At 34.9% G+C, this 16,529-nt stretch overlaps 1 protein-coding gene across 3 annotated transcripts in view; it reads left to right on the top strand.

Annotated features, from left to right (window-relative positions):
• The window catches only part of gli3 (GLI family zinc finger 3), a 132,801-nt gene that overhangs the window by 88,969 nt on the left and 27,303 nt on the right, over nucleotides 1-16,529 (top strand). For all 3 annotated transcript variants that reach the window (XM_004915351.4, XM_004915350.4, XM_012965492.3), the window contains one exon: nucleotides 9,166-9,367. In XM_004915351.4, the coding sequence (XP_004915408.1) occupies nucleotides 9,166-9,367 (202 nt within the window). The remainder of the gene's footprint in view (nucleotides 1-9,165; nucleotides 9,368-16,529) is intronic.

The following is a 16,529-nucleotide window of genomic DNA, read 5'->3' on the forward strand; positions in this document are numbered from 1 at the left end:
CCAGTGCAGTTGGCAATACCAATCAAACAACATTTAATTTAGATTTAACTTAATAACCTTGTTTGATAAATTATTGTAAAGCACTGGGCAACTTGCTGCTGCTGCTGCTCTATAAATAATAAACGCTGTTAGATTGTTTGCTCTGGGTAACTAAATTGGTACAATTTAGCACTAATGTTAGTAAATTCATCCCAGCATGTTCGTAAATCACTAGAAAAATCACTGACTGTACTTACCAATTTAATAATATGATACATTATGATATAATAAACAAACTGATTGAGGGGTATAAGGCTAATGCCACATGCAGCCAAAAAATACTTGCAGAGAATACGTTCCATACGCTTAAAAATCCTCCTACTTGTGCCTGCACCTCAATGAATTGAATACACTCATGTTCTGGCACATGTAGCCGATATCCACCCAAAAACACGAGAAAATGCAAAGTCTCACATTTTTAGGCATATATCGGCTACATGTGCCTGCACCCGCGTGTATTCAATTAATTCTGGTGCAGGCACAGGTAGGGGTATTTTTAAGCGTATGGAGCATATTTTCTGCAAGCCGAAAAATGTTTGCAGAGAATACGCTCCATACGCTTACAGAATTTATGCCATAAACTACATGTGGCATTAGCCTAAAAGCAACAGCTTGCTCCATAGGTAAGGTTGTAGGAAGTGATTGCTAGTCTGTGCTTTATCTGAAGTTGTTTTATTATAGTATTATTGTGTATGATATATTGTGTATAGTAATGTAGAGCCTTTGAATTAAAATGTTAATGTGTTCAGGGGTGTTAACGTTTGGTGATGAAGTATTGTCTCTCATTATATTTAGTTTAGTTTTTTAGCATCAACACCTACTCTAGGCCATAATTTAGTGGTGGCTGACCCTTTGCAGAGCTGTCTAAATTTAAAGATAACCAATAACCACTACTTTGCTCTCAGTAAGGGATGCAAAATCGTACCCCTTAGTGCTCATTTACCCATTTTACTTGTGTCTGGGGCATTCATGTCCTCTGTACCTCACTCAAGTAAGGGGATGGCTAGGAGGTTAAATGGGACACATACAAACATCTCCCAGTGCACTTTACATGAATATAGTGGTGCCAAACACATGTAGCACTGTATTCATCAGGAAATGCAGGTCCCTGTGCTCCATTAAACAGCTAAGTAGCAGTTCATCAGCATGTTTAGTGCAGAATGCATTAGTTCCTAAGCAGCAAAGTTGTATTGTATTAAGGGAAAATCAGCAGCACAAGGATATTTGTGTCAATTTTTAAATAAAGGAATTCTTTTATAATTTTTTTATAACACCAGCGTGTATTCTTAGTATATTCTTACTTGCATACAGGTAATTAGAAATGTCATTTAAAAGTAAATCTTTAAAGCACTTGAGATTTGAAAATAATTATTAGGTCAAGAGGAAGCCTAAATAAAGCTTATGTAACAAATAGCTGGAATAATTTAGATAAGGATTTTGTTAATCACATAAAAAATGTCCTTTCTAATAACTCATGTCCCTTAAAATAAATGCAAAGAAGTAAAAGTTATGATAAAGTTTGTAGTATCCATTGGCCTGATTACTTTCTGGGAGAGATTCCAACGTCAAACAGCTTCAGGAGCAAACCTTGTAAGAACTTCAAAGCAAGACTGGGGAATATGTTCAAATATGCTTTCTTGTACTCTTCTTATTAGACATTTCCAGCTAAGACATTTATCATGCTCCTAACTAGAATGGGAAAAGCAATGGGAAATGTAGAGTTTAATCATAAATTCTTTTGGCCAGAGCACTGGCATATTTGGCATTGTTTCAGATAAATTCAGCTGTAGGAAATATTTGCAGTCTTTATTTTCCTGTTTTTATATTGCACAGCCCACATATAGAACTATAATATAATAAGCCAGTCTTGTCCTGAGGTTTGAATCATACATATAAAGCCTATGTTTTTTTAAGTTATGATGTACTGTATTTTGAGTAATATAAAGCTAGCCAAACATGTTCATTATAAAAGAAAACACAGATTGCCTATTTAAGGATGGGATGTTCACTGTATACTTAGTTTTTCTTTGTGAAAAACCTTGTTATTTAAAACAATTATTTTGCTTTTTCCTGCAATATTGCAAACCTGTGAATTAGCATACAAGGAATTGCTGGAGACAGTGTACAGGTAGTAAGTTCTGTAATGTAATTCTTGGCACCTGGTGTGTTCTGGATAAAGATTATTTTTAGGTAGTGGGTTTCTGATATCCTATATCTCGATCAGAAGTTAGCACACTCCCAGCCAAGACTACATTTACCAGGACCTCTGGAATCCAATGATGTAGCATTTTTTATACTTTATCTGTTGACAGAAGTTCATAGTATATTGGGCTGAATCATTATTACTCAAGAGTCTTGATCAGGTATATTGATGTAAAATACACAGCTGTGTTCTTTATCACGATTTCATCTATTTTGCATAAAAAGTTCACCACCAAAAGTCCTGTGCTTATGTGAATGGGTTAAGTAATGTACCCCCTTTAAATGCAACTGGGAAGCATCATGGCAGTGAAAGTCCCATATAGACAGGGCATGCTTAGTAAAACTTAAAATCTGTGCTGCCCTTCTTCCTAGCTATGCTGCCAATCTCTACAAGAGGCTATTGGGGGTTGCCATTGCACAGACCCTCAGCTTTGGCTAGGAAAAAAAATGTTGCTTATTTTGCCGGCAGGGACTTCTGGGAAACATTCCTGGAGGTGAACTTTAAGGGATGGGGAAAGTGATAAGACCTTCCAGTAGTGGTTTAAGTACAAAAAAAGTCTAAGAAGTCATTTTAATTCTGAGAAAAAGTAAGCTAAAATGAATGCTGGTCTCATTTAAATAAATTCATTTTTACATTAACTTCCATTCAAAAATCCATGAAGCATCCATTATGCTGTGAAGTTTCCCTAATGAGGAATTTGAAACAATTGAAAGATTCTACAAAACTAAGGACCTCACAGGTCACACAGCCCTTCACAACTCACTTGCTAAAAATCTGTTTTGTCAGGTAATGGATGTTTTTATAAAGCGGTAGGATGAAGTTACCCTTTTAGTGTGAAACCCAATTAAAATTGTCCTAACTAGTCCCTTGTATATAGTAAATTAATTATTGTAAAAAAGGCTAGTGCCTTATCATTCATCACACTAAAAATACAAGCATTTTAAGATGACAGAATCTTAAATCAACAAAAGAAGCTAATAATAATGAAGAACACAAATTACGGCATGTGCTTTTGTGTCACACACTAAATAACAAAATATTCAGTTATGGAACTGAAAGCTTTATTCATTTCACAAAGTTATAACCTAAATTACACTGTTTATAAAGCTATGTTGACTTGAAGCTCACTAAATTAGCCAATAAGTAAACTTTTATTAAAAAATCCTTTTTGGGCAATTTTGTATTTCTTAAGTGATCTGCATCATAAAGAGAAAGAAAAGAAACCAATGAGTTTTTTGCTTAGTTCAAATTTTTTTTGAATTGTTAATTTATTTAATGTTATTATTTTTTTTTTTTGTAAATAGCCACTCTGGTAGCCAGATGCATTTAGAAAAGTGATATTATTAATATTATTACTATGTTATGCATTGAAGACAAATTATATCCTAAGGGGACTATTTAGTAACTTTAGTAAATTTTATTTCCGGAACAGGTTTTTCCGAAATGGTCAGATTTTTTTAGCACTCGCGGAAAAAAAGTTGTGACTTTTTCGAGATTTACTATGTGACAAATCTGCGTCAATTCTGAATTAGAAAATACTCCATCTAAAATGTGTCAATATTATGTAGACATCAATTGCAGATGTCCCCTTTTACAATTGAAAGGTTTTTCTTTGCTACAGATCTTATTGGTTTTCAGATTTTGTTGTTGGATTTTTGACCCTCACAATCAAAGCAGTTCATAACTCTGAATTTATCTCTAAATACTCCCCACACCACTTGTTACACTTCTTTTATAACATGCTACTCTACTCCTCTCTTGTTACCTCCTCACACACTCGCTTTCAAGACTTTGCAGGGGCTGAACGCCTTCTATGGAATTCTTTCTTTTCTTCTGTCAGACTTTCTCACAAGCTTTCTGCCTTCCAAAAAATTCTAAAAGCACATTTATTTAGAGAAGCTTACCCTAATTAAGTTCAGCACAATCTCAGTAGGCTGCTAAAAGCAATACCCTGTGCTACATAGTTACATAGGGTTGAAAAAAGACCATCTCTCACCTTGCTTAATTCTGATCTTGCTAATTCCCACACCTTGGGGCACATTTACTAACCCACGAATCCGAATTGGAAAAATTCCTATTGGAAAACATTTTGCGACTTTTTCGTATTTTTGCGATTTTTTTCGTCGCCTTTTCGGAAATTGTCGCGACTTTTTCGTTACCAATATGATTTGCGCGTAAAAACGCGAGTTTTTCCTAGCCATTACGATTCGCTCGTATCTTATCGCGACTTTTTCGTATTGAGCGCTCGTAAGCGGCGGGCGAAACTTTCAGACTTAGCATGATTTTGGAAGCCTCCCATAGGACTCAATGGCACCCTGCAGCTCCAACCTGGCCCAAGAAAAGGCACCATACTGAAGCTTGAATGAATCCGAATCTTTCGTACTCGGCACGAAAGCTGCGAAAATGTCGCGACTTTTCGCGCAAGTAGTAACGCTACGAAAAAATCGCAACATTCGGAATGGCTACGAAAAAGTCGCGACAATTTTCCGAAAAATCACCAAATACTGATCATTACGAAAAAAACGCAATCGGACGCATTCGGCCCGTTCGTGAGTAAGTAAATGTGCCCCCTTGTGTCTCAACCCCTTCTCCTTATAGATTGTAAGCTCTTTTGGTCAGGACCATCTTCACCACTTTTATGTATTACTGGTTGCTTTGTTTTTAATTCTGTATGTCCAGTGAATAAACCTATTTCTTGTACAGGACTCTGGAATTTGATGGCGCTTTATATATATACATGTTAATAATAATAAACGCCAACATTCAGAAGGAATATCATTGAATATCATGAATTGTTTGTTGTCTCTTGCCTTATGATACCACCTGCTTTAAATATGTATTTCATAAGTAAAAGACACAAATTAATATACCCTCAGTTTCAGTGTTTGCATTTTGTGAACTACAAAGAAATTACACATTATAGATCCTTAAATAGATTATTAATAAAGAAAAAAAGGCAAGACCAATGAGGACATGTTGAGCTAAATATGCAGATAAAGTTTGCTCCCTCTGTGTGTACATATCTGAAATCTCTGATTTGTTCCATGACTATATAGAACAAGGTTATGGGCATGGTGATTTTTTACAGGTCATTAACCCTACACAAATTGCCCCAAATACCCCCCATCCTTATCACAATTTAAAAAGGATTTGTGAATCAATCCTATAGAAATATATTTAGTCATATCAAAGACTGAGGAAGTCTGAAGAAAGGCAACATTAGGCAAGCACAGTGCATGGATATTTTTATTTCCACAGCATTGCTGGTATATGCAGCACTATATGCATGTTTAAAATCAAACACTTTGATAAAAATAATTTTGTTGCAACTATGTTTCAAGGCTACATTGTTTTATAATAAATAAACTAATAACTGATTTCTCCCAGTTTCTGTTTTGTCTTTGAAATAACACATGTATCAATTTCATGAACGCACTTGCCTCAGCAGTCTAAAAATTATGCTGTACAACACCATTAATCACGTTTTGGATGATTTAGAGTGTTGCATTGTTGTATTGACAAAAATCTCTGGAGTGAGCATAATCTTATAGTGTGATATATGCCCAAGATGTGAAAAGGCTGCTCTGAGCACACTTGTGATGTCAGGAAAGTGAGGTGGAGTCACTAAGGATCTAACCAGCTGATTACGTATACCCCTTTTTCAACATTAGTGCAGTGAATAGGACTTGCGCTGAAGATACTTTTTGCCTATTGTTTTAAATAAGAAGTATAGGATTTTTATTATCTTTTAAAAATGGCAAGATCTGAAATTTAAAGTCACACTTTATTTCCTGTCCCTACGAACATGCTACTAAACGTGGCAAGATCTGAAATTTAAAGTCACATTTTATTTCTAGTCCCCACTAAAAACCCTTTGTATAATGAGGTGTTCTTTGCCTCATTGCTTAACAAGCTTAGCTGTGGGAAGGGAAAGGTTTCTTTTTAAGGGTAGGAATATACAAAATGTTTTGTTGCCCCCAGGCAAGAAAATACCTTTGTATTGGTGAAAATCTGAATTACTGCTAGTAAAACAGTTTACTTGCATAATCTCACAGAAATGCCTCCTCGTGTTTTTTTATGTTATTGTGCCAGTAAACGGTTTTACCTAAACCAATTTAGATTCTCTCTGCTAAAAAGGTATTTTAAGATGTTTTCTTGCCAAGCTACATTGCCTGCAGCACAAGCAACACAATTTTGTGTCCTTACCCTACAGATGGAATCTCAGTGAACTGTTGATTTGTTTTTACCTTGCTCATAAGGACAGAAAGTAAAATATGACTTTAATTTCAGATTTTGCCTGTATAGCGCAAACAAATAACAAAAACCATTGATACTTTCATAATTAAAACAGTAGGCAAAAAGCATGTTCAGCACAAGCTTTAATTACTGAACTGTTTTTATGTTATCTTTAAATTTTATTACTAATGTGTATTTTATTAGTTAAGGTATATACCCACTATGTCCAATAGATACATCATATAAAACACATACCCTAAATGTAATAAAAAGCACTAAGTTTTTCCAGGTTCGGTAACCCATAGCAACCAGTAACATATTTGGAGACTAATATATTCTACAAGCTGATTGGCTTCTATAGATGATTAGACCTTTAGCAAACACTTCACCTATTACAAAATACCCATAGTTTTACAATGCATTGTTAGCTCTTTTCACAAGTGAAAATGTTTTTGAAGGGATAACAGTAACGGTGCTAAAATGGAAACAGTTCATATTTAAAAGCACCAGACTTTATTCTCACAATTTATTCTGTGTTGGGCCTTTCTCATAGTCCTTACTTGTTTTCTTGCATCAAACCCCTATCTTTAAGTGTTAATAGCAACAAATTGTATTTTGTATGTTGAAATGTCACATTTCAGTGCATAAATACTATTACTAAGTTATTCTAAAGAAGCAAATAATTGTATATCAGGTTTCCAGAGAGTTTTGATGTTACTGTTTATTTTCTTAAAATCTTGACACTTAAAATACAGTGTGGCTGTGATTAATATAAGGCAGCATGTAACTCAATCTTGAAGTGAGTTTATTTTCAGCCCATTCATTTACTCAGAAAGGCAAGGGTTTGTTGGTATTTAGGTTCGAGCACTGTCTCATGGCTTGTTCTGAATTAATGATGAGAATGTCTCCTAAGCCGTCAGATTCATAAATCACCAGAAATGAGAGGGCTAATACATAGAAGTCTTATCCTTTTGTTTAGCAATTTATCATGTTGCTTGCACATTAATAAACAGAGTTCCCCTGAGGAAAGCTACAGGAAGATACATTTTTCTTCCTAATTTTCCTCAATTGTAGCCAGTAGATCACAGGTGGAAAGTGAAGGCGCTTGTCATAACCACTAGCTGTTTTGAGTCCTATGTGTAGAAATCAGGAGCTCCTCTGTAATAATAACATCTTTTATCTATACAGCACTTTTTTACATCTGCACATTTAGAAAAATCGTATAGTCCCAGTGGCAGAATCCATGCAGTCCCTCTTTGGGCTTAAGAATTTAGGCAAGATGGAAAAAGCAGGGCCCACATTTATTATAACCAGAAGAAGCATTTTCTAAATATATATGGGTAATGCACCACATGTTTTAATTAAATTAGAAGTTACTTGAAAGTTCCAAGACTTTATTAAGATACTCTACTTATATGTTAATTATTCCGAGCAAGGGGTGTATTGTTTCTCAAATATGTAACAATTAATGGTTTATATAAATGGAATGGAAGTGGCTGTATAAAGAGTTAGAGTGGTTGGGATATACATGCAAGAGGTGAAGGGCTGCCCTTTTTACATTTGATATTTTCATATTAAGAAAAAACCTACTATGCCAAAGGTTCATATGATCTGCTGCTGTGTAAATAGAAGCCAGTTTTTTTATTCAGTCTTCAATTGTATTCATTGGTTTTTATGCCTTAAAGGAAAAGTAACGCTAAAAATTTTTAACTAAAAAATCTATTCTACCCTCCCCCAATAATTGCCCTATCCTGAAAACTATTTGTTATTTATAATGCTTAAGAAGAAAATACCTGTAAAAAACTTGGCTTCCGGTCATTTCAACAAAGCTGATATGGCCATGCAGGAGAAAGTATCGGGTGAAGTTTAACTATGCGGTGATCGATTGATCGAGTCTAGCCTGACTCCTTCCTATACAGAAGGAAGGCTAGACTCGATCAGTCGATCGCCGCATAGTGAACGCTTCCCCTGAAACTTTCCCTGTGTCGCCATATCGCCTTTGTTGAAATGACCGGAAGCCAAGTTTTTTACAGGTATTTTCTTCTAAAGCATTATAAATAACAAATAGTTTTCAGGATAGGGCAATTATTGGGGGAGGGTAGAATAGATTTTTTAGTTAAAATTTTTTAGCGTTACTTTTCCTTTAAAGGACAAGAAAAGGTTAATATAAGTTAAAAGTAAGTCTAAAGGCATTCTTTTTAAGTACTTACTGTATATCTAAATTCCCAGATCCCTGCACATGTGCGTAACTTGATCCTGTCTCCTGTTCTGAGCTACACATGCCCACCAGCCAATCAGAAGCGGATCTGGAAGAGGGGAGGGAGGGAGGGAATGAAACACATGTGCATTATGAAGCAAGGAGGGAAAGGAAGGGAGAATACCTTTTTTAAAGATGGCTGCCTGTTAAAGAAAACAGATAGAAAATGTGAAGTAAGTGTGACTGAGTAAATATTTGATTAGGTGAGCCAAAAGTGTGGTGTTTTTACTAAACAATAGGAGGACTATTGAGCAGTATGCTTTTTAAATTTTGATTGCATTCTCCTTTAAAGTATGCAGCCATTCACTGAGTAGCCAAGTTGTTGGCCTGCTCATAAAACTGAAGTTGGTATAGGTCTCTTAACAGGTGATTTAAATAATCAAAAAACAGAAACTGTGCAGTAGCTTTAACTTTGATTGTTTATTCACAGGCTCACGGTTTTCAAGTCCTAGAGTGCCATTACGACCAAGTCGCAAGAGAACACTGTCCATATCACCTCTTTCTGATCATAGCTTTGATCTCCAGACAATGATTCGCAACTCTCCAAATTCTCTTGTTACTATACTTAACAACTCCCGCAGCAGCTCATCTGCTAGTGGCTCTTATGGGCATCTAGCAGCCAGTGCCATCAGGTAAGATCAGAATAATATTTATGAAGTCAAATTTATTAGCATGGACTATTAAATCTGTAGGTTATTACCTTGTAATATTAGTTTTGTCTTTCTTAAGAAAGATAATTAGCAGATGTAGCATCTGGTGCAACACTGTACAGGCAGAATACTATTCATATCAGCTTGAAGAAGGGGAATAGAGAAGTATGTAGCAGACTTATTGCTTCATATATACATTATTATATATCAATAATTTAGATTTATGAACCATGTAGTGAGGCTTTGTTCTTGCAAAATATTAAGCAAAGACGTTTGCAAAATGCTGTTTTGATTAAATCTTCTAAGGTGTACTTATATGCACTGGTAGGTGGTCAGTCGAGTAGGGGCCTATTGTGAATTTAGACCAAAACATATATTTGATACTCTGCACTTTTTATGGAAAAAGACAGAAAAGAAAGCAAGGAAAGATACAGAACACAGGGAAAAGTATGGAAGATGTTTAGCTTAGATTCACAGCTGTTTCTGGGCAAATTCCACAGCTGTGACCAGAAACTGTGTGACCTTGCTAGTATGACTTCCACAAAGTTTGGTTTTCATTACAAAGCCTTTATTTATTTTTTTATTTCCCACTTAGTTATTTAAGACTTTACATCCTAATGAAATTACAGTGCAGTTTACTGGCCACATGAAAGGCATTGCTGTAATCCCTATAACTCTTTAACATGGCATATACATTCTGTGTGATGCCATTTAGCTGTCTGAAATGAATCCTATAGACTTGCGCAGAAATGTCAGCAGTAAGATGGCTTGGTGCTTTTGTGAGTGGGATTCATTAGCACTGGGAAACTATGGAATTTTGTGGAATGGCCAAACCATAATTCTGAAAGACATACAACTTTTGATCAGCAGCAGTTAATGTGATTTAATATTTAGCAAATGCCAAAGTGGCATGTTAATTGCAAATCTAATCTCCTAAGATTTAAAGAAAAATGCAGGAAATTGATTAAAAGAGTCACAGTTCTGCATGTTTTTTTCTTTTTAAAGCAGCTGCCAAATAGTCCAATTCGAGAACCGAATCAGAGTTTATATATTGTTTTGCATACAGCAGCTGTCATCAACCAAAGTGAAGCTGTCTAGTATATCTGAGGATGGCATAAGAATAGTTTTTATTGCAGTCCCTTAAAAAGCAATGGGTAAAATTCATGCATTTGGTAACATCCTGTATGTACATTTCATTTTTTTCATCCTGTAGTGTATACATTTCTTCATGCTTCAACAAAGCAAAGAGAGAACTGGATTGTATTTTAGTAGATTAGCATATAGTAGTAAAGGGATATTATTCTTGGCATTGTATGTTTCAACAGAACAGAGGTCCATGAGTTGCAGATGTACAAGCCACCATACTTATTCAGTATGTTCCTTTGTGTACAGGTATCGTTCCTGTGCTTCATGCTTCCTGTACCTAAATCTGCATGGTGTCCTTTCTGACCCAGAAAGCCTCTGGTGAATTGATTTATCTGATTACATACTATATTGTAATTCTTTCAGGGTCAGAAAAAGCAGCCTGCAGGTCTAAAGACAGGTAGGTAGGATCCCCTGTGTATATGGAATAGGAACACCATCAACATAAATCTGGAGTAAATCAGTGTTTAAAGAATGTATGATGTAAAACTGCTTTTGCTGGTTCATTGAGAAAGCAATATTCATCTGAAAACACATTTTTTTTATTCTTAATCACTTTATGTTTAGTAGAATAAAAAGTAGCATCTGGCTTCCTTATGTAGAGTTACTATGAATACAGCAGGTAATTTCTCTAACCTTCCAATCAGTCTTTAATCATAATAGATTGTATTCCTCCGGTAAATTCAGCTTTTCTAAAACATAACTGCTGATAAACTTTAACATTTTCAGCTTTTAAATATATATGGAATCTATTTATATTGCTAAGATGTAAAAATGATATTATTCCCCCTTTTTATTGTAACACTGCACTATAGTGGAAACAAGTAAAGAACCACTCTGTACAGCAATGTAAATGATCTATTATTGTTAGGGAAAGGCTGGCTCAGAACTAGATTAGTTTGATAAATATGTCTCATCAGCAGCTGTCAGAAGAACATTAATGAGCTGCCTGTCTCTTCCAAACCATGAAAATATGATTGAACTTCCCTGGATTAACACCATATTCCAAACCATAGTTTCTTTCAGCTTGAAAATGTAATTCAGTATTTTCATTTGTGGTCTATTTGTTCTGTGTGTCCTGGCATTTCTCTGGACTTATTAACTTACTTCAAGATGCATTTGTTTTGAACTTGAAAATTACGTGAGACTTTACAGTCAACTCTATATTTTCTTTTTTTAATTTTTAGCATGCCTCACTGTCACTTTAAGCACCTGTTTCTGTCTCTCACAGCATCTGTATATACTCTTTGTATGATGCCTAGTTCAAGTGTCTAACTTCTTTTAGCATATCTGGGTTGAGGAATAAGGGTACATACTTATGGGGGGGGGGGGGAGTTGCTGCGTTTGCCATATGTTATATTCCACAGGTCTACAAGACCCCTTAGCACTGCATGCAGTAATTGGTCCTACTGAGTTCTTAAAGGAACAGTAACATCAAAAAATTAAAGTGTTTTAAAGTAATTAAAATATAATGTGCTGTTGCTCTGCAAAAAACTGGTGGTTTTGCTACAGAAAAGCTACTATATAAATAAGCTTCTGTGTAGCCATGGGGGCAGCCATTCAAGCTGGAAAAAAGGAGAAAAGGCACAGGTTACATAGCAGATAACTAGTAGATAAGCTCCATATAATGGGGGTTTGTCTGTTATCTGCTAAGTAACCTGTGCCTTTTCTCCTTTGAATGGCTGCCCCCATGGCTACACAGCAGCTTAATTATATAAACTATAGTAGTCTTTCTGAGGCAAACACACCAGTTGTAGCAATGCAGGGCAACAGTACATTATATTGTTATTATTTTTACTTTTATACACTTTAATTTTTTGGTGTTACTGTTCCTTTAATGCACAAAAAAGTAGGTCTTGAGCTATATTTTCTGCATCCAGCATTTATCCCCATCTTCAATAGCAGAAAACCTCATGTCAAAATGAGCCCAATAGCTATGGGTTGTGCCATGTGGCATGACAATAAACAAATTGGAAGTTCTCAGTGTTTAGTGCTGTACTCTATAGTATGTTAGAAATCACTAAGTAGCAGTAATAAAACAAAAAACAGAAAACCAGAAATCACTAGTCCTTTAAGTAAACAACAGTGGCTACTTATCATTAGCTGCTTGTGTTTCCTCTTAGATTCTAGACCTAAGAGCTTACTTCAGATGAAGCTTTTTCTCCACTGGCAGAAAAACACTGGTCGAGAAAACAATAAAAGTGCACAATGCCACTTCATATCTGTATAAGCAGTTACATGCAGTCTCTGCATACACTGGCAGAAAATGCACTTCAGCAGTTTTGAGCTGACCCGTATGCATAAGAAGCATAATAAAAAGAGATAATTATATGTCCAATGTCTCATGTAGTTAGTGTAGAGTCTGTCTTGTCATGAAATGAATTGGCAACAAATCCCCCAAGATTTTATACCTTGTTCATAAATTTTTGAAATAATGTTTTTTCTTTTTATAAATTATTGCATAATGTGATATGCTGGTGCTATATAATGAGTAATAATTATAAACGTGATGTAGAGCAGTAGACCAAGTAGTTGTTAAAGCAATTAGGCAATTAAAGGCAACCTGTCACCCACACATAAAAAGCTGTATAATAAAAGTCCTTTGCAAATTAAACATGAAACCCATATTCTTTTTTTTTTTATTAAATCATCCATATCTGTAATAAATGTATTTTAAAATCTCATTTGTCTATGATATATTGCCTGTGGTATAGAGGAAGGGCAAACAATAATTGATTGACAGATTCCAGTTTTAATTACACTTACTTTCACTGTCCATTCAGCACTTATTACATCACCTAGATGGTGCATAAACCAGATTTATACAGAACTTTCCTTAATAACAGTGTCCGCAATATGGTGCCTATCTGCTTGGTAAATTTCAAGACTAAAGGAAACAAAATTAAAGTAATATATAGTGTAAGTAAAGTTTAATTTGCTTGACTAACACAATAGAGAAGAATTTGGAATCATTTCTTATGGTGACAGGTCCCCTTTAAGAATAACATTTAAAAAAGGTATTGAAATTGGACATGGCCTAAAGGTCATGCACTTTATTCTTTACTAGGATATTTGGATTGAACAATAATATGTTTTAATGGTCCCCTAAATATAGAAATATACTCTTTTGATTTAGATTTTCTTCCTGATTTATTCCTTTGGTGTACTATAATCATTTGTATGCACCAATAACATAGCTTCCATATGTTTTAATGAACAGGATAGGGTAGTTACATTGTGTAATATATGTTCACTGAAAGGAAGAAAGAGCATTAAATCATTGTGGTGTGTGATGAATGGTTTGTACTGTACATTGAAGAATAAATTGAACAAACTGGCATAGAGCTCAGTGAACATGAAATCAGCTATTAGAAGGAAGCTTGTGAACAAATTCTAAGGCTGATATGCATCTTTTGATTAATGTCCTATCAATCATCCATAGTGGTTACCTTAGCAAAGTCGGCTTGTAATCATTCATAGCTCCTTTCAGGAACACTGGCAGGGATATGGGCTTGTAATAACTAAACATTATTACTGATTTCCTACTGACTATTGCTGAGAACAATTACTTATGTTTTCTGTGTTAGGGCTTTGTATTTTAAAGAAGACTAGATTGTAAAATGCAAAAAGCTTTTATAAACCTATAGCAAAACCATTGCCATGCACATAGATTTAGGAATATAAATGACATACATTGGTGTCTCTTATTGTTTTTTTTCTGTTATTCAGAATATGCCAATTAGTATTAGATGAAAATATGTTAAATACATTAAAGGACATTATACTGACCAGTTGCCTAATTAGTGCACAGTTTTTCTTGTTGTATAAAACCAAAAACTCTTGAGAGATAATTATCCCAATAGGTATTGTTAGATAAAACCAACCAAGCATTCTTTTTTTTTTTCCTTTTTTCATGATATTTTGACCATTATAGGTTACTATAGGTTTTGAATGGACTTTGCACAAAGTAGCAATGTACCCATGAAAAAATACAAAGTTATATAAGAATCCTGGCACAGTATAAGTGATACAAACCTCACATTGCATTAATTTTAAATACAGTATATATTGCATATTGTACACAGATACAAGCCATCCTGTAAATAATAATTTTCTAGCTTGTAGTCAAGGAAGCCAATGCATAAAAGATTTTACTATGAACACCATTTGTTCTGTGGTGCTTTACTGTAAGAAACACAGACTTTCTCTTTTTGTCTCCTATCATATTGTAAAGGTATGGAATGACTTATCTAAAAACCCATTATCCAGAAAGCTCAGAATTAACGGAAGGCCATCTCCCAGAGAGTCCATTTTAAGCAAATAATTTAATTTTTTTTCTCTCTAATAATAAAACAGTACCTTGTACTTGATCCTCACTAAGCTGCATGAATCCATATTGCTGACAAAACAATCCTTTTGGAGTTATTTGTTTAAGACTTAAGGTATGGTGATCCAAATTGTGAAAAGAACCCTTATCCAGAAAACCCCAGGCCCCAAATATTCCTGATAATTCATTCCATACCTGTAGCACCTTAAAGCCTATGGCTTGCATCATTCTTGGTTTAGTTCATGACAATGTTAGAAATACATTACAGTTGTAATAATAACCATTCTTCAGTTAGATGACAGTGCAGCAGAGCGAACACTCAAAAATCTCAAATGGCCTTCAGGTTTGCCCACCTCCATATTGCTTCACAAATTTACAAGCAGGACTCTATAATCAGTGAGTCTGATTCCTTTAATTGGTTACAGATCTGTTTCATGGTTTGTAGCAGTGTGGTAGGCCGCATATATAAAACAATTGACCGTGTTTGTAGTTATTTGCATATAGCAAATACTCAACTTTTAGAGTTATGGATGCACATTTCCTTCAGTGTATTAATGCAGAGCAATCAGTCAAGGTGTGATGGGTTGCTGTGAATTGCTGCACTTGTGCAAATATTCACTTATGTCAGTACATAAGCCTCACTCTGTGTTATTTATGAATGATGCTAGGAGAATCAGGAGGGGAAATATGATAAGTGGGACCTGTCTCTAGCCCTTCAGCACTCAGATCCATTCACTGCTGGATAAATGAGGGTATTTTGCCAGTGGAAATAGCAGTTTATATCTTACTATTGTTTATTTTTATCTAATTTTAATTATGAGGTTTATTTACTGGGAGCAGAGTGTTTTGGAAATTCCTGCTTTCAGATTAAAGTCTGAATTTGTCCGAACTGATCTGCAATCTCAGAAACACAGAGGAGTAATGAAGTGATGACAGGTATTAGCATGCATAATGGGGTTTAATAGACATTTAATGATGTTAAACTGCCCGCCTGTTGAAATATCCTTGTTCTGAAAATCATTGATCACAGCTTTCATGGATGGAGGCTTTAGTGCAAAGAGCATTGATAGAAATTCTTTTGGTGACACACAGGATGAGCTGAGCAAATAAATGAATGGTATGACAAGTACAGTGTTCAAAACACATTAAGCGATTGATTTTCTCTCTACCAGTAATGCAATCTTAAGACATATGAAGGAGTTTGTACTTCGTACCAAAGATGAAAGGAATTACTTACACAGAGCAGTGCATGGAACCACCATACATTGCTATATCTAGTAGAGAATTTTGCTGCATTCCTCCAACGTAAATTATGTTTTACATCCCATTAAATTGTAATTTGCAGGTAGTTAAAAATTGATATTGATATTTCAATATTTATTCTACTGTCTGTTCAAAAGTAAATCTTTCACCCAGTTTACATCCCTTAAGCAGTCAAGCAAAAAACAGTTGTATGTGTTTGATAAATGTAGTGATTTTAAAAAAAACTCACTTAAGAATCTCTTACAAAATAGAAAGAAATTTGTATTTGCCCCTAAAATTTCAGTTTTAATTGAATATCGTATATATGTTGCGGCATACCTGGGGTATTCCATAAAAAAAAACATTTTTTCTTCTCCTTCAAGGAGAAGGAGAGGCCAGTAAAGAGTTTATCTCAAGCTAAAGGCATACCTT

This window comes from Xenopus tropicalis, chromosome 6, assembly GCF_000004195.4.
Source record: "Xenopus tropicalis strain Nigerian chromosome 6, UCB_Xtro_10.0, whole genome shotgun sequence".
In the NCBI taxonomy this organism is placed as follows: Eukaryota; Metazoa; Chordata; class Amphibia; order Anura; family Pipidae; genus Xenopus; species Xenopus tropicalis.